The following is a 19,522-nucleotide window of genomic DNA, read 5'->3' on the forward strand; positions in this document are numbered from 1 at the left end:
TGATGACGATCTGCTTCGGTTTACTGCTTTCATTTCAAATGCATCGATAGCACTTCTTGATAGTGCCGCTCGTATCAGCCACTTATGTTATCACACCAAAAGCGAATATACAAATATGTAGAAAATTTTTTAGGCGTTCAAGTGTTGCCCTATCATTACACGCAAGCCAGCTGTCATAGTATAAAGTTTACTGCTCCTTAGGAATCGTGCAAACAGTCAATTGGATACAGTGGCAATAAGAGACAAAAAAAGGAGAATTACCGCTGTTGAGACAGGTTTGTAAGGTAGGAGAGCGCGGAGAAATATGCTGTGTATGTGCCGTCATTATGTGTAATTACTCTTCAGTTCGTGCGAGGCCCAAAAGGTGCGATTTTAACAATTTGGTTAACCGGCACGAAAATAGCGTATAAAGTGATGTCGTCAATTATTTTTTTTTCGGGAAGCGACGCACAGATTTTTCATTTTTTTGCATTTTTTTTTCAGTAACCGTCGTCCATGGAAAAAATTTTCATCTGTTTTCTCATCTTCTCTAGATATATAAAATACGATTTTTTGAGGAATCGTTCTTACAACTCACCTTTTGTTGTTCTCTTAAAATATTTTTGTCCTTTACAGAACTACACAGTTACTACAACAATCAATCATGTCTCACAGAAAGTACGAAGCACCACGTCACGGTCATTTAGGTTTCTTGCCAAGAAAGAGAGCTGCCTCTATCAGAGCTAGAGTTAAGGCCTTTCCAAAGGATGACAGATCCAAGCCAGTTGCTCTAACCTCTTTCTTGGGTTACAAGGCTGGTATGACCACCATTGTCAGAGATTTGGACAGACCAGGTTCTAAGTTCCACAAGCGTGAAGTTGTTGAAGCTGTCACTGTTGTTGACACTCCACCAGTCGTCGTTGTCGGTGTTGTCGGTTACGTCGAAACTCCAAGAGGTTTGAGATCTTTGACCACCGTCTGGGCTGAACATTTGTCTGACGAAGTCAAGAGAAGATTCTACAAAAACTGGTACAAGTCTAAGAAGAAGGCTTTCACCAAGTACTCTGCTAAGTACGCTCAAGATGGTGCTGGTATCGAAAGAGAATTGGCTAGAATCAAGAAGTACGCTTCTGTTGTCAGAGTTTTGGTTCACACCCAAATCAGAAAGACCCCATTGGCTCAAAAGAAGGCTCATTTGGCTGAAATCCAATTGAACGGTGGTTCCGTCTCTGAAAAGGTTGACTGGGCTCGTGAACATTTCGAAAAGACTGTTGCTGTCGACAGTGTCTTTGAACAAAACGAAATGATTGATGCTATTGCTGTCACCAAGGGTCACGGTTTCGAAGGTGTTACCCACAGATGGGGTACCAAGAAATTACCAAGAAAGACTCACAGAGGTCTAAGAAAGGTTGCCTGTATTGGTGCTTGGCATCCAGCCCACGTTATGTGGAGTGTTGCCAGAGCTGGTCAAAGAGGTTACCATTCCAGAACTTCTATTAACCACAAGGTTTACAGAGTCGGTAAGGGTGATGACGAAGCCAACGGTGCTACCAGCTTTGACAGAACCAAGAAGACCATTACCCCAATGGGTGGTTTTGTTCACTACGGTGAAATCAAGAACGATTTCGTCATGGTTAAAGGTTGTATCCCAGGTAACAGAAAGAGAATTGTTACTTTGAGAAAGTCATTGTACACTAACACTTCCAGAAAGGCTTTGGAAGAAGTCAACTTGAAGTGGATTGACACTGCCTCCAAGTTCGGTAAGGGTAGATTCCAAACTCCAGCTGAAAAGCATGCTTTCATGGGTACTTTGAAGAAGGACTTATAAGAAGTTTTTAAAGCATTTTTTTAGACACTTCTCATTTTTCTAAGTTTTTTTAAAATAGTTTTATGTATTTACTACGTATCACAATTTGAAATAATTCATCTTCCCAAAAAACTAAGATTTTTATCCTTGTCACGATCCGTAACCAGTTTATAATATTTTAGAGCTTATACACGTACGTATACACACGTGTCGGTACATGAGAATTACGTTCAAAATTATTCACTTTTTTTTTCTCTGCCGTTTTACTTTTGAACTCTGTCTCGCTATTTCCTTACAATCTTCGCTACAATACCACTTGCCCTTGGGAACCTGCTTAAGACCTACACAACCGTAGTGAAACCACTCGAAAGGACAGTTTGAATTATCACAAGCCACCATAGACCCATAAGATACATTTCTGCAAAAGCAATAAATCTCTTCTCCATTATTATTACTCTCTGTTCCATCTTCCCGAGTAATCCCAATTTCAGGGCTTGTAATGCTTTCTTTCCTTTCTCTTGATTTAGCCTTTTTCAAGTTGATCTTCAATAGTAGCTTTGATTCTTTGTGCGCTCTTGGTTCTTCTAGCATCAACTTCGACTTGATATTTTCTACCGAAGCATTGAAAGTTTTTGTTACTAGTTTCTGTACTTCCAATTCTTTCCTGTGCTTTTTCAGGAAACGAATCTGGTCATCGACTAAATCGTCTATATAATTGGCTACTGACAACAGGTTTCTAGAAGCTTTTTCCAGATCACGTTCATCCCGTTCATCTTTGATTAAGTCGATAGTTTGCATCAACCGTAAAGACCTTATAAGTTCACATGGTAAATGATCTAATGTGCCGAGGTAACTATATCTGATATCCGAGTCCGAATAATCATTGGCAACATGTTCCATTGTTACGGATAAAGAATCGATCCCTTCAAAAAAATACGTGCTAGCGCATCATGCATTCGATTGCCAATATGACTATTTCAGCTGCTATTGTGATTATAATACGAGCCAATCTTACATTCCAGCAGAGAAACGGGAATAAGACGGAGGTACACGTGACCACGAATTTTTTTCTCGGATTTTGGGCAATAGGCGGCCGGTATTTCCGGTGGGCAAGAAATGCGAGGATTTGGTTGGTGGAGAGCATCGAGCGTCTTTACCCTGCGTAAATACTAAGGGGGCTCTTTCTAGTATATAAACAATTTGAATAATAACGAGGTTAGACATATAACTGGATCCATAGACGATCTAAGCTTTTGATAGAGGCCCTTCATTTTCTTATCAATCATCGGTTTCACACCTTTCTTTGTTGAACAATATTTATACACTTTTGTACTTTATCTTCAAATATTAAGAATAAGGAAGAAAAAAGAATCCAAAATTCTATATTAGTGTAACACTATTTTCTGAATATTTTCCAGTATTTTTCTGGTTCGATAAAAAGCATCCATTGAATTTTTCCTACATTTGTGACATTTCAATTGCCCAGTTTGAATCAGTTCTGAAGAATAAACAATTACAATTTTGCATTTTAATTACGCTATAGTATCTATCATTTTTCTGAAGCGGAAGTTATAACTAATTTGACAATGTTTTCGAATCTATCCAAACGTTGGGCTCAAAGGACCCTTTCGAAAAGTTTCTACTCTACTGCAACAGGTGCTGCTACTAAACAAAGTAAGCTTACTCAAAAACTGGTTACAGCAGGTGTTGCTGTTGCCGGTATCACCGCATCGACTTTACTATATGCAGATTCCCTAACTGCCGAGGCTATGACCGCAGCTGAACACGGCTTGCATGCTCCAGCATACGCCTGGTCCCACAACGGCCCTTTTGAAACATTTGATCACGCATCTATAAGAAGAGGTTACCAAGTTTATCGCGAGGTTTGTGCTGCTTGCCATTCTCTTGACAGGGTGGCTTGGAGAACTTTGGTTGGTGTTTCTCATACCAATGAAGAGGTCCGTAACATGGCCGAAGAATTTGAATACGACGACGAACCTGACGAACAAGGTAACCCTAAAAAGAGACCAGGTAAATTGTCGGACTATATTCCTGGTCCATATCCAAACGAACAGGCCGCAAGAGCTGCCAACCAAGGTGCTTTGCCACCAGATCTTTCTTTGATTGTCAAAGCTAGACATGGTGGTTGTGATTACATTTTCTCTTTGTTGACTGGTTATCCTGATGACCCTCCTGCTGGTGTGGCCTTACCACCAGGTTCCAACTATAACCCTTACTTCCCAGGTGGTTCCATTGCCATGGCAAGAGTCTTGTTTGATGACATGGTCGAATATGAAGATGGTACTCCCGCAACAACATCCCAAATGGCAAAGGACGTTACCACTTTCTTAAACTGGTGTGCCGAACCTGAGCACGACGAAAGAAAGAGGTTGGGTTTGAAAACAGTAATAATCCTATCGTCTTTGTACTTACTGTCTATCTGGGTGAAGAAGTTCAAATGGGCTGGTATCAAAACAAGAAAATTTGTTTTCAACCCACCAAAACCAAGAAAATAATTGACGGAAGAGAGGAAACCACTATTATTTAAATGACAGAAAAAAAAAACAGTAAACAAAAAAACATAATAAAAGAAATAAAGAAAGAATTATTAGTAGAGCACACTGAATTGTTTTTCAGAAAGAAGGTAAAAGATGATAGATAAATGCCCCATCATCCTTTTCTCTCTCTGGTCCCATTCTTTTCTTCCCTTACCTTATTTATTTTTCAACTGCTTGTAATCAACTTCACTCTTCAATAGTATTTCCTTCATGTAACGAGATACTTCTGCAAGCGAAATACCATGAGTAAAAATATTTTTAAAAAAAGAAAAATTAAGATGTTAAATATAATAATCCCAACAGCAAAGAATAAAAATAAAGGAAGAAACTGAAAGAAGGAGGGCTAACATTATTCTCTTTAGATGCTCAGCACTAGCGTCTTGACGTTCTTCTGTTATATTTATTTTATTTATTTTTTATTTATATATGTACATATATATTCCTATTATCTATTAAGAAGCAAATTTAGTGTAAGACCTCCCGCATCTCCAAGAATTTGGGTTGTTCCGTAGTCCTGGACGTGCCATAAATCATATGACACAAATCGTTGAAATATGCGAAACCGCAACGGTCAATCATCGAGGTGGCGCGTAACGCGCTTCCGTTTTTACCTTAAAGAGGCAAACACTTATATTTCCTGAATGGGAAATATATCAAGTATTTTTTTTCCGTATTGGTCCCCTTCTATTGTCTGGCTTCATACTTTTAAAACTTCTCTTCCTGTTCCATTAATTAATTCAATCAGGCACAGCCAGCAAACATTCATAATTCTTCTGATCACTCGCTTCTCTTTGGAGCGCTGATAAGGGATCTTCAAGACGGCCTTGAAAATTTTTCATTAGTTCATTTTTCATCCTTTGAAGTTTTTTTCCTTAATTTTGAAAGGAAGAACTGGTTGCAGATTTCGAGTTGATCAAAGGGATTTGATTGCATATATATTTATCATTTTGAATTTTGCAGTTGAGAAGTCCATAAATAAAAAATTCATAGACACTCTTCGAGACAAATAACATTATGGATAAAAGTATTATCAAGAAAAGAGGCCGGCCTCCCATCACGAAAGATTATCCTAATCCCCTACAAAGTCCTATGGCACATTCATCAATGCAGGTCCAGAAGCAGGGACCTCACAGTTTTGCCAAACCTTTGATGAAAGTAGGGCAATCTAGTCCGTCCCCAAATAAAAGAAGGCTCAGCATTGATCATCATCATAATTTGGTGGCCACTACAAGAAAAGGCAGATATAGAGGCGTTCTTCTCTCTACTCCCACAAAAAAATCGGGAAATGGCGAATCTACACCAGTCTCTACACCATCTTCGAACGACAGTTGTAATAATACAGTGTTTTCTGAAACAAGGAAAACTTTTCTACAAAGTTCTCCGCCCATTATGACATCCTCTCCAACTTTCCAAAAGAGGAATGATTACATGTTCCCTTCACCAGATCAGTTCAAACTTTCTTTGACTATTACTGAAAGTGGGAAAGCTATAATTGCGGGATCTTCACCCTTTTCTCCATCGTCGCAATCATCTCATTCTTTAATGAGCAATAACAATAGGGGGAAATTCCTACATAATGGAAAAATTCATAAAAACAGTGAGAAGAATGCACCTAAGTTTGAGAAAAAACGTATTTTATCTCTTTTGAAACAAATGAAAAGTGACAAGGATTATGACACGATTTCCGAAATACGTCCGGTGAAATCATGCAGATCTGATATCGTTGACGCAGAATTACCAACCATCGTGGAGACTTCGGCCTCTCCAATAAGCAGCATCAGAAACAACAACACATTATTTACACATTCTCCACAATCACCTCCGCCAAGCGCGCAACTTAAACCTCCATCCACTCCAAAGAGTTCTTTACAATTTAGGACTGGATTCACTCCGAACGTTGCTCTAAATCCTGTATCTCTGAACGATACTCTACCTAAAGCTACAACAAATGCTGGGATTTCCAACAGTAATAATAATCACAACAACAATTCATCTGCTAATAATAACATCGCGGATGCTAATAACTTGCTTACCTTGACTAATAGCCCTGGAATTTTTTTATCACCTAGAAACAAAATGTTGCCCAAACCAGCAACTACATCGAACGAACAACAGCAAGAATTTGTGTTTAAATTTTCGAGTGGTGACCCGTTATTGCTTACTGATGATGCAGACGGGAACTGGCCAGAAATGATATTCAATATATCAAACACTCCAAGACGTCAAAAATGTTTCAATACACCTCCTTCATGGATAAATTTTGGCTCGCCCGGATTGTTCAGCCCACCAAGAAGTAGCAACGTTATGGTAAATAGTTCCAACGCAGTAGCCGCATCAGATAACGGTAACGTTCATAGACAATTACAAGCTCAATTGGAAGCGCAAGTACAAGTGCAGTCTCAAACCAACTCTCCTACTCAACGACAACAACAGCGTCAATTTCAAATGCCTCCACCGCATATAAACATTAGTTCTTCTCCTCCGCAAATCAACATCGCTTCCCCACCGCAACAACCTATGTCTCGTAGGTCATCTACCTACTTCGTAAAAGAAAAAATTACAATGGGAACAACAAGTACACTAGGTAACACCAAAAGTGAAAACTTGCAACCTGCAGCAAATTTGTTTAATGCTACTCATGGTCCCTCAACTCCTAGAAATCAAGAATTTCAATTACCCACTTTAATTGAATGTACCCCATTAATCCAGCAGACTATGAATGGCTCACTGGGAACCAAATATATACCGGAGACTTCCATCTCAAACAATGTCCCTCCCAATTTGCATGGGTTCACTACTGGGAATGTTAAAACTTCCTCAAACTTTGATGATTCATTGAAACAAAATTCTTACAGCAACAAACAGGATGATGCTAGGACTGCCTTAAAAAGATTGATCGACGATCAATAAATATAGTCATTGACCATAATAAAAATGGTGATATTAAAAAACTATTTACCCCCATTTTTTACAGAGTTGTTACATACTGTATTAAATTAGTACTTATATATATGTCAACAACGATGCATATGAATGGAGTTGACCTTCATTCATTTTTATATCATACTATCCTGACTTCAGTTTATAACACCATATACAAACCCAAAAACGATATGAATTGACATGAGGGACCGGTGAATCGAGTTTTGGTAGAAAAACGATGCAGAACTGTACTGGATTATACTTCTATAGTAGGTTCTTATATAAATAGTTTTATATCACGTTTTCAAGTCATTGTTTTGAAAAGAAGGATGAAAAAGAGGTGTTATATCACTGCCATAGTAATTCGTCAAAATTATACAACCACGACAGGGCAAACCATGAGCTGATTATACCTAATGAACAATAGACACTATATATCATCAATCCTAAAAATTCAAATTTTTGTAAAAATGAATACCTCCATTTGACTTTGTCTAGTATTTGTAATACGGTTACCATAGGTAATAATGAAAAGATGTAAGTTAATGCCAATCGATCCAAGAAAAAAATTCTTCTTTCCACACTTGAAGAAATCTTTGTAGTTTTCCTAAAAGCCGCAAAATAAATTATGAACCAAACGTATGTGTATAACGTTTTGATGAAATAATCTTGACCCTTGTAAAGAAGCGGGTACAAAGAAACATAACCTGCAGAGGCAACAAGCATAAAAGGAACCAAAAGACGACGATCAAATCCAACAAGAAACGTGAACGGAATGATGACTAACATTATAGCCTTTTCATGCACATGCCATCCAAATAAAAATGAAGCCAAGCCACAAAGAGTTAATGAGCCAACAAATCTTTTAAATGATGGGTCAAACAAAAGAGGAAGTACTGCTAAATTCTGGTAGAATAAGGTTAAAATAAACGTCAATTTTGGAGGAATTTGAGGGAGAATAACAAAAAATACGTCCTGAACTAGCCCTTTACTTCCGTTATTGTTTGCCGCAAGCCTTTCATTAATCTCTTTGATATTCTGAGGTATTAGGGGCGGTTTGATGAACTTTGTGGCAAAAGTATGGACGTACGGCAATTTGAGCATTACTGTAGTAAGTATCTTATCCATAAATGAATACAATGCCCAGAAGTTTGGTGCCCAATATGCGTGCGTTAATCCTCTTGAAAACGGGAATAGTCTACTCAGCACTTGCGGCATTTGATGAGCAAACGGTACGAAGCAAATAGTGAATATCCCAATGACAATGCTACCTAATTTAAAAAGATTAGCCCACCTAATTAAAAACAAAAAATCTTTGTAACTTTTAAATTTAAAATTGTTGACATTGAGAACGTATGCTCTCAAAAGGAACACAAAATAGCATGGAGCTAAATATAAGAATATATGCTTGAAACATATAGCAGTGGTATACAGAAAGGCACACAGCAGGTATTTTTTATTTTTGGCAGCAACAATGGAACCTATTAGAATGGCAAAGAGGAAACCATTATATTGGAAGTGTATGTGATCTATCATTAAAAATCCAGGTGATAGAACTATGCTAGAAGCGACAACAAAACTTTGAGATCGTTCACTTAGTTTTGTTGTATTAATGTATATTTGAAGGACAGCGTATAGTAGAATTTCACTGAAGATGACAGTAAGTCTTTGGAAGACAATAGTTGGTAAACCAAACTTTCCTACCTCTACGATATCCAAACAACCATCATCACGAACAACTTTAGGAACAAATTGCGATAGAAACCATTCAAAATAGGCAAAAAATGGAGGATAGTCTAACGTCCATTGACTAGTATGCTCGTAATACCATTCACTAATAGGCAATTTATTAGTGATTGCCAACCAATTTCTATGTACGTCAAAATCGGTACTAAAATAGTCTGGGATCAATAGCAATTTCAAAAACAATGTGCTTATCCAGAAATTCCACAAGGAATAGCGCTTGGACCCCTCACCTTTTTCGAACGCGGCAGTCTTCAGAGCCTTCTTTGGCTCCTCATTTTTTTTTGACTTTGCCTTCTTCGTCACAGCAATGTTTTGTCTCGAACGATCACCCTTCATGATAGGTTATTCAAGAGACCTCAAATTCAATACTGCAAACTAAAACTCACAATTGTTATAAACTTCAGTTTCTCCAAGGTACGCTGTGTATCTTTTCCACACCACTATATAGTTTCTAAAAATGAAATTTCACTTTTCGGGAATTGTCCGCTGTGAACAACTAAGTGATAACAGTAAATTTTAAGTATACTTTGAAGAATATATAAAAAAAGGTTCAGAGAGTAATTTCAAAGTAACTGAAAACATATACTTCTTAGTGGAGGTAGGAGCTCTCAAGCTTATATATTATCTGCAATAAATATAAGTTATGGACTACGAAGATAATTTAGAGGCTCCTGTTTGGGACGAACTTAACCATGAGGAAGATATAACTCAGAGTGTTATTCCAAATCCAATTGAGTCCGTACATGAAGCATCTGCACATGAAGAAGAAGAAAAAAAGGACATTGTGGAGACCAAAGCTCCATTTACTGACGAAAATAGTTTGGCTGTTGCACCTAAATGGGAAGAGCCTGGTTCACCTATGGCTGATAATTCGTTGGTGGAGGAGGAAGAATTTCATGACAATTCCAAATCGGATGCTTTAATAAACTCTCTGGCTCCTGAACAGGATCCAATTTCTGATCTTAATAACAATTCTACGCAGTTCTCTGCGAAACAATCTAATGATGCGTTGTTTACAGGAAACGCCAACTCTCCCTTAGTTTTTGATGATACAATATATGATACTAACACATCCTTAAACAGTAGTTCAAAAAGTATCTCTGGAAGAAGATCCGGTAAGCCACGAATTCTTTTTGATTCTGCTAGAGCTCAAAGAAGCTCCAAACGAAACCATTCTTTGAAAACGAAGAGTACAATTGCTTTCAATGATGCCATCAAAACACCATTTACTGATCCGTTAAAGAAAGCTGAAAAAGAGAATGAATTTGTTGAAGAACCATTGAATGATGAGGAGGAAAGAAGAGGAAGCAATGAGGCAACAATCATAGCTTGCGCTAAAAAGAATATCCTTGAGCAGGTAGATAGGCCCTTATATAATCTTCCCCAGAAAAATATTAATACAGCAAGCCCTATCAAGGTTGAAGCAAATTCGGAGATGGTTAAAAAAACTAAGAAAGAGTCAAAGGTGCTATCAACCGAAAAGCCAGTGGCTTTTAACGTTGAGGTGAAAGACCCAGTTAAAGTAGGTGAGTTAACATCCATTCACGTGGAATATACTGTAATAAGTGAGTCACCATTACTCGAACTAAAATATGCTCAGGTGAGTAGGCGTTATAGGGATTTTAGGTGGCTATATCGCCAACTGCAAAACAATCATTGGGGCAGAGTAATACCACCACCGCCAGAGAAGCAGTCGGTGGGAAGTTTCAAGCAAGATTTCATTGAAAATAGAAGATTCCAAATGGACACTATGTTAAAAAAAATATGTCAGGATTCTGTTCTACAGAAGGACAAAGATTTTTTACTATTTTTGACCAGTGATGATTTTGGTTCAGAGTCTAAAAGAAGGGCTTTTTTAACCGGATCAGGCGCAATTAATGATAGTAATGATTTATCAGAAATCCGGATAAGCGAAATACAGCTATTAGGCGCAGAGGACGCCGCAGATGTATTAAGAAATGGTGGTATTGATGCAGAATCGCACAAAGGATTCATGAACATATCTTTTTCTTCACTACCTAGGTACAATGAAACGGATGAATTCTTTATTGAAAAGAAACAAAAGATGGATGAACTGGAAGATAATCTGAAAAGAATGGGAAAATCTTTAGAAATGGTTGATACGTCAAGAAATAGTTTGGCTGCGTCAACCGAGGAATTTTCTAGTACGCTAGAAACCCTAGCTTCACTGAATATAAGTGAGTCTAACTCAGAACTATTGAATAATTTTGCTGACGTTCATAAAAGTATCAAAAGTTCTCTTGAGAGAAGCTCTTTACAAGAAACATTGACCATGGGTGTAATGCTAGATGAATACATCAGGTCATTGGCTAGTGTAAAGGCCATTTTTAATCAGAGAGCCAAATTGGGGTACTTTCTGGTAGTTTTGGAGAACGACAAGAACAAGAAACACTCACAACTGGAAAAATTGGGTCAAGATGTTCATTCGGAAAAGTTCAAAGAAATCAAAACAGAATTTTTAACATTAGAAAGACGCCATAACCTTACAAGGACACATTGGCAAGAAATTGGTGAAAGAATAAAGAATGAATTTGAGAGTTTTTCTATTGATAAGATTCGGGAATTTCGAAATGGTATGGAAATATCACTAGAAGCAGCCATTGAATCCCAAAAAGAATGCATCGAGCTTTGGGAGACATTCTATCAAACCAACCTTTAGATGATCTATGTACAGAAAGTTTGAATGACATGTCCTTCAAGGTTTATGAGTTAGGAATTTTTTTTGTTTTATATTGTTACATCCTATATAGTAAATAGAATGAACAGGTCAGTTTACAACCAATGGGATGTAGCATCCTTATAAAGAGATTGCCAAATAAAGGCCTCGCTCAGAAGCATTTCGATATCTGTTTCTGTCCAGTCTTTTGTAGGAGGGTTTTGTAAGAAAGTTATAGTCTCTTGGAAATCCATTTCCATTAGCTGATCACTCCACTTGATGAGGAATGCCGCGCACACAAACACATGGAACTCATTGAGTGAGGATTGCCTCATTTTGCCACTGCCATCAGCTGCATTATTAGGGGTCATATTGGAAAGTGCCGTGGTAGGAGATTGAAAATCCTTTGTTGGCGTTGCAAAACTTGCTACTCGGGGTTCTGTTGGCGTTACAGGGCTCTTCATGTCATTGGAAGATATGGAATACGAGGAAGCAACCTCTTGAGAAGTTTCAGATAAATATGTGTCCCACATTCTTATCACGGTCCCCATTTGAAATTCTCTCATCAAGAGGCAATTCATCCATCTGAATGCAAACTGTATAAATTCTACGTGCTCATTTTGGAAATGGTTGTATAGATCAGCATCAATTCGTTTCACTAGCTGACTCAAATTCTTTACTTGTCTTAATATACCTGGTTGTCCATGAATATAATTATCAGTAATTTGTTCTAGCAATTTCGTAAGACACCAAAATGTGTCAGCTTCTAAATCTGCCACCTGTTCATCTGTCATATATATAGAGGGGTCCTTTATTTCTACATCATCTATTTGTGAAGGCGGCAGATATTCGGTGAGAAAAGTTTCGAAAAATGGTGTGACTAAGTCGTTAATGCCTTGCACGTACCCACTAGCAGGGTGCCTAATTGCCCAAAGGTATAATATTCGTTGTAAGCTGTTCTGTACAGATTTGAACTGATATAAAGGAATGTGAGGATTTGTCCTCGGTATGTCTATCTCTATTTGATGCCAGGTCGGAATATCTCTTGAGTGCTGATCAGAAAAGGTGTGCTTTAGACCATCCTTATATTCTTTTCTCTTTCTTTGCAGAAAACCTTCTTGTCTCTTCGTGTTAACGGGCAAATAACCTATTAATAGCTTCCAGACAGCAGGCCTGTGTACTTTTGGAATACCGTTCCAGCTAATCTGGCGCAAATCTTGTTGATTTATGACTGTCTTATCCTTCAGGATGTTATCAAACTTGGAAATACGTTGAATGATAGAGTTCAATTCCTGAGCATCCCTTTCGTTTTCGATCTCTAACTGAGTCTTTTTTGAATCGCTCGTTTGCTCTTTTTGTAGTTGTGGTAATTGAGGGTATGTAAAAGAAGAAGAAGAATTCCGTATGGCCGAGAGCCCCATATTCGAAGTTGAATTAATGGAAGAGGATGTAGACCTTCGCGACAAAGTTTTTGTTGAAGCTACGGGTGTACCAAATCCACCATTAGTGAGTATGGGGATAGGCATATTATAATCATCGATGACAGCGCTCCAATCCTCATCCAAGTCTTTGAAGTATCGATCAGCTTTTCTATTAGGATCTGTGCTATTACTACAACTATTATTTGCACTACCGCTACTGCTATGACGGGGCTGCTGATGCTGATGATGACGCTGGTGATGCTGACGTAGGAGCAGAGCAGGTCGGGGACTTTCATTACTTGCAGTGCTCAAGGTGGGGCTTACGTATCTCAGAGGTGAGTAGGAATTCGAGGCACGCCTAGTGCTGGCCTGCTGTTTTGCCATGGCTTCAAAGTTGCCGTCGCTAGTCCTTCGATCTCTGTCAGCGGATGAAGCATATCCAGAGGGCAAACTAGTGGGGTCAGTAGTGTTCATTTTGTACAATGATGGCTTCTTAGAGGAAGAAACTGATGATATTCTCCAAGATTTCATCAGAGAAGTTACTAAGCTGGAACTATCTGAGGTATGGTCCCGTTCATGCATTTCCTTTGCAGCGGACCTGACTCCCATTGTGCGTTGTATTCTTATAAAATTTTTGTTGGTTATTAGTTGTTATTTATATCACAAACCTTCTCCTCCGATAATATCTCTCACAAGAAATCAAAACAACAATTAGCAGCAGTACAAACACCAAACGCTATAACGAAACGGTTATGTGATATGTATAGCACTAGCGATCACTATATGTCTTTACGCTGCTTAGTGCATCATTGATTTGCTATTCTTGTTTTGCTAAACTAATGGGCGAAATAATTCGGGGAGCTTCGCTGTGACTTGGTACCCGGCAAGCCGCGACCTCTATTTTGCTTAAACGAGGCCATCAAGGACTTATCGTCAAGAGGCGTAGTCAGTCAAGCCCGTTAGCGACGATGGCTGGGCAACGTGGAAGACATGCCATCGCTCCAGATTTACTCAACACTGAATTCCCAGTGCTCAATTTATCAATTATAACCTACTCGATTGAAGAGATAAAAAAAAAGGAAGAAAATAACTTGTTCGAACTTATCCTTTCAGAAATTCTCTCGCTATGGATTCTAACGTAGAGTATGTTCTAAGCTATATTCTATTCAAAACCTTGCACACAGCAAAAGTTGTAAGTGACTCAATTCACGCATCTGCGAATGGTTAATAATTGAAGGCTGAAAAAGAATTTGAATGTGTTTCAAACTCTAGTTCCAGATTTTTCATCTCACTTTTTGTCGGAGTTTGTCTTCTTTATTGAACGAATCGTTTACAAAGTGTCGAGAAGATAGAAGAAGAATAACTTCCGATCTGACGAATGATTTATGATGTAGGAGGAAGCAATGGAACATTTATGCTGCTTTCATACTTTTGCTTGATTTACAATAACAGTATACATGAGTTTTGTAATAGTGCTCTTGCGGAGACTCAAAGTTCCGGCTGTTTAGTTTCTTGTTCAGAGAGAATAATATTAGCTCTAATATATTAGTTTATCAAATTAGTAAGGGCGTGTGGTCTAGTGGTATGATTCTCGCTTTGGGCGACTTCCTGATTTAAACAGGAGGACAAAAGCATGCGAGAGGCCCTGGGTTCAATTCCCAGCTCGCCCCTTATTTTTAAACTTAAAACCGGTTGGGTAACTATTTTTTTTCAAACTGTTTGTTTTGTAAACAAAGAAATTTCACAAAGTAAGTGTCAACTGTTATTGATAGTGCCATTTCCATATAATTGGTGATAGTAAGTTCAGGGATTTTCTTTACACATTCTCATGCATAATTCTATATAGAAGGGCTATCTATTGACCATGCCAAAGAGAAAAATAGTTCCGAATAAAGACAACAGCAAGCGCACGGTTTCTCACGATGACCTGACCCCACAAATACAAGAATTTCAGAATCTAATGGATCTGGAATCTAAAAAAGCCGAGATTATCAGACAATCATATTCGAAACAAAACTCCCTTTTGGCCAAGGATAACTCAGTATTAAAAATCAAAGTGAACGGTTTGGAGAAGAAAATAAGCCAGCTGGTGCAAGAAAATGTGACTCTACGATCTAAAACCTCTATAAGCGAGGCTATTTACAGAGAACGGTTGAGTAATCAACTACAGATTATTGAAAATGGAATCATCCAAAGGTTTGACGAAATTTTCTACATGTTTGAAAATGTTCGTAAAAATGAAAACTTACCTAGTTCAAATTTAAAATCTCTGTTGAAAAGAACAAGTTCCAGGTCAAGATCATGCTCATTGTCGTCGCCCACATACTCAAAAAATTCTAACGAGCAGTCGAGTCACCAGTATCATCCCTCACATGAATCAAGTTTCAATAAAGATGACAGTCAGGATCTTGAACCCAAGACAAAAAAAAGAAAGAGCTCTAGGCGGCAATCCATGTTTATATCCACAAGTTTAGAGCCAGAAGATGAAACCATTCAGCAGGAACCCATAACGAATGAGCCTTCTCTGAAGGTACCCGTAGGACTACCCGAATCTGCGCAAATAGAAGAAGCAACAGATACATTAAATATTGAAGAGGAAGATAATGATTCAACCAGCAATTTTACCAATTCAATTATAGAATATTCCATACCCGAAGAAAACTCTACAGAACCCGAGCATTCATCTTCTAAACTAGAAATATTCAATGATAGCACAAATATCCTAACTACTGCATCACCAAATCATTCATCGCTACGTTTACCGAATCCATCGGATCCACCGGCTAATTTGGGGGCCACCATTGGTGATACTGCAGCTGTCTATTCTTCATCATCTTCTTCTACAAACTCTCACCCAAAGGCGAAAATTAAACATTCCATGAAGCCACCTAGAATAGAATTGAAAAAGAAAGTTATTGACGAAGTTATGCCCGTAAGTAATGTGAGCAACAATAGCGAAATATCATTTACTAGAACAAGAAGAACTCGTGGCAGAGCCGTAGATTACACATTACCTTCACTAAGGGCAAAAATGAGGAGACCCTCTGAAAAACTTGTGGATGCTACTACCGTGATTGATATACATGATTTACAAGTTTCCAACAGAAATCGGGAGACCTCACATAAGAGAAAAAGTTTATCCAATGATTCAATACCCGATGAACCGCAATTGAGAGAAGTTGTCGTCTCTAAAGATTATGGAACTCCAAACGGGAAGGAGACCGAAGAACAAATACACAGCAATACCACTCACCCAATAACAACTATAAACAACAGCAGCAGCCAGAGAAAAGTAGAAAATAAAAGTAGCAACAGTAGCTCCCAAAAATCGTCGCCTCTACTTGACATTACCAATAAATCCGAGAATAAGAGGAAGTTGATGAGGACTAAAAAATTGTTCAAAAATGCTATTGTCAATAATTTATCTGATGAAAATTCCACTTCCCGACATTCGAAGTTACAAAAAGGAATCATAACTGATAATGGCAATAACAACAACAACAACAATTCTAATTTCAATAGCGTTAATAATAAATCTGTCAGCTTTAGATTAAATGAAGATGATTTAGCAATATTTGACTTATTTGGAAATGGTAAGACAGTAAAACATCAGGCAAAAACATATCGCACCAAAAAATGATCCCTAGTCTTCTCGCCTCGATGTTCTTTTATAATATCTATATTTTTGCATAATAAACGATTGTGTTTATATACATTCAATTATATAATACATATAATATATTTATAATGGAATGTATACTTGAGTACTTTACTCTATTTCTGCCCTCGTTGTCAATTATACGCTCATTTTCATTTGAATTCTTGGATGAGGGTCATAACCTTCAATTTCGAAGTCTTCCAATTTGAAATCATCAATGTCTTTAATGTCCCTTCTAATCTTTAGTTTCGGAAATGGTCTTGGGTCTCTTGCGATTTGTACTTTTAAAGCTTCAATATGGTCTTTATAAACATGTGCATCCCCCAGAGTATGAATGAACTCTCCTGGCTCCATATCGACAACTTTGGCAATCATTCTGGTCAATAGGGCATATGAAGCAATATTGAATGGTACGCCCAACCCCATATCACAAGAACGTTGGTACAACAAGCATGAGAGGTGGGGCCTACCAGATTTTTCTCCCTCTGTGGGGAAACTGACATAAAACTGTGAGAAAATATGACATGGGGGCAATGCCATCTTGTCAAAATCAGCTGGGTTCCAGGCACTCATAATAATTCTTCTATCGTAAGGATTTGTCTTTAGTTTATGAATGACCTGCTTCAATTGATCAATACCCTGGCCAGTGTAGTCGTCGTCACATGACTTGTATTTAGCACCAAAATGCCTCCATTGGAATCCATAAACGGGCCCTAAGTCCCCCACTTTTCTATCTGTAAATCCCATCTTGTCTAAATACTCACGGGATCCATTACCGTCCCAAATCTTAACGCCTTGCTCAGACAAAAGGTTAGCATCTGTATCACCAGCTAAAAACCATAATAGTTCAAGTATGATTCCCCTGGTGAAAACCTTCTTTGTTGTGAGTAGTGGAAAATTATCGTCATTTAAACTAAACCGCAACTGGGGTGGTGCAAAGAGACTCAATGTACCAGTGCCTGTTCTGTCTGGTCTAAACTCGCCCTCATTGATGATTCTTTTGCACAAATCAAGATATTGTTCTTCTTCTCTGTTTCGTCCATCCATAGTCATTCTGTACAGGTCTATTATAATGCCTGACTTTGATTCTTGATTAATCGAGATATCTACAGTTTCTTTCAACTTTAGAAATGCAACTGGAGGTGCGTTGCATGGTGATGTGCCAGCAAACGCGTCAAGGAATTCTTTATTTTTTCCATAACGCGTCACCAAATACTTGAAGCAAGAGAAAAGCCTGATTAAGAAAGTAATACCTTTTCCAATTTGTTTAATGTGGTCCTTTATTACACACATAACCTGAAAAAAAATCCAATGGTTGCAGCATAACAAGGAGAAGTTACGGTTCTCCAGTTTCAAAGCTTACTTGATTGTGTAAACCTTGCAGCATGCCATTTATCTAGAAGAAGAGAAATTAATCTGTTTGCATAATCCACCGTGGAGATATAGCACGTCTCATATGATTGTGCAAGTATTTGTATCATAGTTATTACCGTCTCTCCGACTTGAAACTTTTCTATTGGTATTAAAGGAAGAATTAATATCAAGAAATACATATGTTACCCTACTCATATGATGAATAGATGAATAGGAATCAACTACTTATATAGGTTCATGTTTATGTGGGTGTTACCAACTCGCCACAGCACCCAGTAGTCAGCCATAAAAGCAGCATAAAGCATATCCTTTCGTAATGCCAAACTTAACGCCAATATTTCAGAGGTATGTTGCCGTCATTGATGAATCTAGAAAATTACAGGATGGTATAGATGATCATGTTGAAGAAAAACAAAAGCACTTGGGGGGTTCTAGTGACATACATGAAATAGTCAACGATTCGTTCATAAAAGAATGTGCTAAGCTATTGAAGTATCTCATCGAATTAAAAAAAGTAATAAAACAGATTGAAAAAAACTATTTGGACGATTTGAATATGAGTGATGCAGAAAAAGATGAGTTTGACATGGAGTGCCGGCTACAAATTCAACAGTATTTTAAAAAATTTGAATTTCTGGAAAATTATGAAATGGAAAGGCACAGTTTGTTGTTGAAAAAGTTTCAATCAAAGCCTCACAGGTGGTCAAGTCTTCTTTCCAATAAAAATGACAGCAGTAAACATGCAATGCATCCCCAAGACATAGAAAATGGCGTCCATGAATTTAGACTAGGTATCCTTCGCTGTTTAAATTTGTGGATAAAATATGTTTCTTCTGAATTCACGACAATTCAACAAGAGAGGTTGATATTAGAGGATAAGATGAACTTTAATTCGACGTCTCTTCCTCCTTTATCTAACGATGGAGATGATTTTTCTGCTGATACGATGGACATTTCAGTATCACAGTCTGCTCCCGTAGAGACAGTGCAAGATGAGGTAAGGCATTACGAAGAGACGATATCCAAGCTAACCCAAGAGCAATTACAAGTATTGGAGACAGAACATTCTGAATTATTAAATCAAAAAAATGAGCAATTGAAAAAGGTAGAGACCATAAATAAAACAATCCTAGATATAGTCAATATACAGAACGAATTGTCTAATCACTTAACAGTACAGTCTCAAAATATTAATTTAATGCTGGATAATCAAGATGACATTGAGGTGAATATTAAAAAGGGAAATAAAGAACTACATAAGGCAAAGAGAGCTGCCGGAAGAACTGCCAAAATGACCACTTATGGTGCCATCATCATGGGTATTTTTATCTTGCTTCTAGATTATGTAGGTTAATATCTTTTTTCATCAGGTCTATGTAA

The 19,522-nt window shown here is 37.8% G+C and overlaps 10 protein-coding genes and 1 non-coding gene across 11 annotated transcripts; 7 read left to right on the forward strand and 4 right to left on the reverse strand.

The window, feature by feature from the left end:
- Positions 1-643: 643 nt before the first annotated feature.
- RPL3 (60S ribosomal protein uL3) lies at positions 644-1,807 on the forward strand (the record flags this gene model as incomplete). The annotated part of the gene is made up of 1 exon (XM_056225702.1): positions 644-1,807. One exon carries the CDS (start codon positions 644-646, stop codon positions 1,805-1,807), a length of 1,164 nt encoding a protein of 387 aa, XP_056079494.1.
- Positions 1,808-2,026: 219 nt separating this feature from the next.
- YNG1 (Yng1p) lies at positions 2,027-2,686 on the reverse strand (the record flags this gene model as incomplete). Its single annotated transcript, XM_056225703.1, has 1 exon — positions 2,027-2,686. One exon carries the CDS (start codon positions 2,684-2,686, stop codon positions 2,027-2,029), a length of 660 nt encoding a protein of 219 aa, XP_056079495.1.
- A 686-nt stretch (positions 2,687-3,372) lies between these two features.
- CYT1 (ubiquinol--cytochrome-c reductase catalytic subunit CYT1) lies at positions 3,373-4,302 on the forward strand (the record flags this gene model as incomplete). Its single annotated transcript, XM_056225704.1, has 1 exon — positions 3,373-4,302. One exon carries the CDS (start codon positions 3,373-3,375, stop codon positions 4,300-4,302), a length of 930 nt encoding a protein of 309 aa, XP_056079496.1.
- Positions 4,303-5,358: 1,056 nt separating this feature from the next.
- On the forward strand, positions 5,359-7,254 carry MSA1 (Msa1p; the record flags this gene model as incomplete). Its single annotated transcript, XM_056225705.1, has 1 exon — positions 5,359-7,254. One exon carries the CDS (start codon positions 5,359-5,361, stop codon positions 7,252-7,254), a length of 1,896 nt encoding a protein of 631 aa, XP_056079497.1.
- A 360-nt stretch (positions 7,255-7,614) lies between these two features.
- On the reverse strand, positions 7,615-9,348 carry ALG8 (dolichyl-P-Glc:Glc1Man(9)GlcNAc(2)-PP-dolichol alpha-1,3-glucosyltransferase; the record flags this gene model as incomplete). Its single annotated transcript, XM_056225706.1, has 1 exon — positions 7,615-9,348. One exon carries the CDS (start codon positions 9,346-9,348, stop codon positions 7,615-7,617), a length of 1,734 nt encoding a protein of 577 aa, XP_056079498.1.
- Positions 9,349-9,655: 307 nt separating this feature from the next.
- Positions 9,656-11,692, forward strand: VPS5 (sorting nexin 1; the record flags this gene model as incomplete). Its single annotated transcript, XM_056225707.1, has 1 exon — positions 9,656-11,692. The coding sequence occupies one exon, from the start codon at positions 9,656-9,658 to the stop codon at positions 11,690-11,692; it is 2,037 nt and encodes a 678-aa protein (XP_056079499.1).
- A 113-nt stretch (positions 11,693-11,805) lies between these two features.
- Positions 11,806-13,719, reverse strand: GYP1 (GTPase-activating protein GYP1; the record flags this gene model as incomplete). The annotated part of the gene is made up of 1 exon (XM_056225709.1): positions 11,806-13,719. The coding sequence occupies one exon, from the start codon at positions 13,717-13,719 to the stop codon at positions 11,806-11,808; it is 1,914 nt and encodes a 637-aa protein (XP_056079500.1).
- A 956-nt stretch (positions 13,720-14,675) lies between these two features.
- Smki_15.trna12P lies at positions 14,676-14,780 on the forward strand. The gene is made up of 2 exons: positions 14,676-14,711; positions 14,745-14,780. It is a non-coding gene; the product is annotated as a tRNA-Pro (tRNA).
- Positions 14,781-14,974: 194 nt separating this feature from the next.
- SGO1 (Sgo1p) lies at positions 14,975-16,750 on the forward strand (the record flags this gene model as incomplete). Its single annotated transcript, XM_056225710.1, has 1 exon — positions 14,975-16,750. The coding sequence occupies one exon, from the start codon at positions 14,975-14,977 to the stop codon at positions 16,748-16,750; it is 1,776 nt and encodes a 591-aa protein (XP_056079501.1).
- Positions 16,751-16,906: 156 nt separating this feature from the next.
- CDC21 (thymidylate synthase) lies at positions 16,907-17,821 on the reverse strand (the record flags this gene model as incomplete). The annotated part of the gene is made up of 1 exon (XM_056225711.1): positions 16,907-17,821. One exon carries the CDS (start codon positions 17,819-17,821, stop codon positions 16,907-16,909), a length of 915 nt encoding a protein of 304 aa, XP_056079502.1.
- Positions 17,822-18,458: 637 nt separating this feature from the next.
- Positions 18,459-19,496, forward strand: UFE1 (Ufe1p; the record flags this gene model as incomplete). Its single annotated transcript, XM_056225712.1, has 1 exon — positions 18,459-19,496. The coding sequence occupies one exon, from the start codon at positions 18,459-18,461 to the stop codon at positions 19,494-19,496; it is 1,038 nt and encodes a 345-aa protein (XP_056079503.1).
- Positions 19,497-19,522: the final 26 nt, after the last annotated feature.

This window comes from Saccharomyces mikatae, assembly GCF_947241705.1.
Source record: "Saccharomyces mikatae IFO 1815 strain IFO1815 genome assembly, chromosome: 15".
Classification (NCBI taxonomy): domain Eukaryota; kingdom Fungi; phylum Ascomycota; class Saccharomycetes; order Saccharomycetales; family Saccharomycetaceae; genus Saccharomyces; species Saccharomyces mikatae.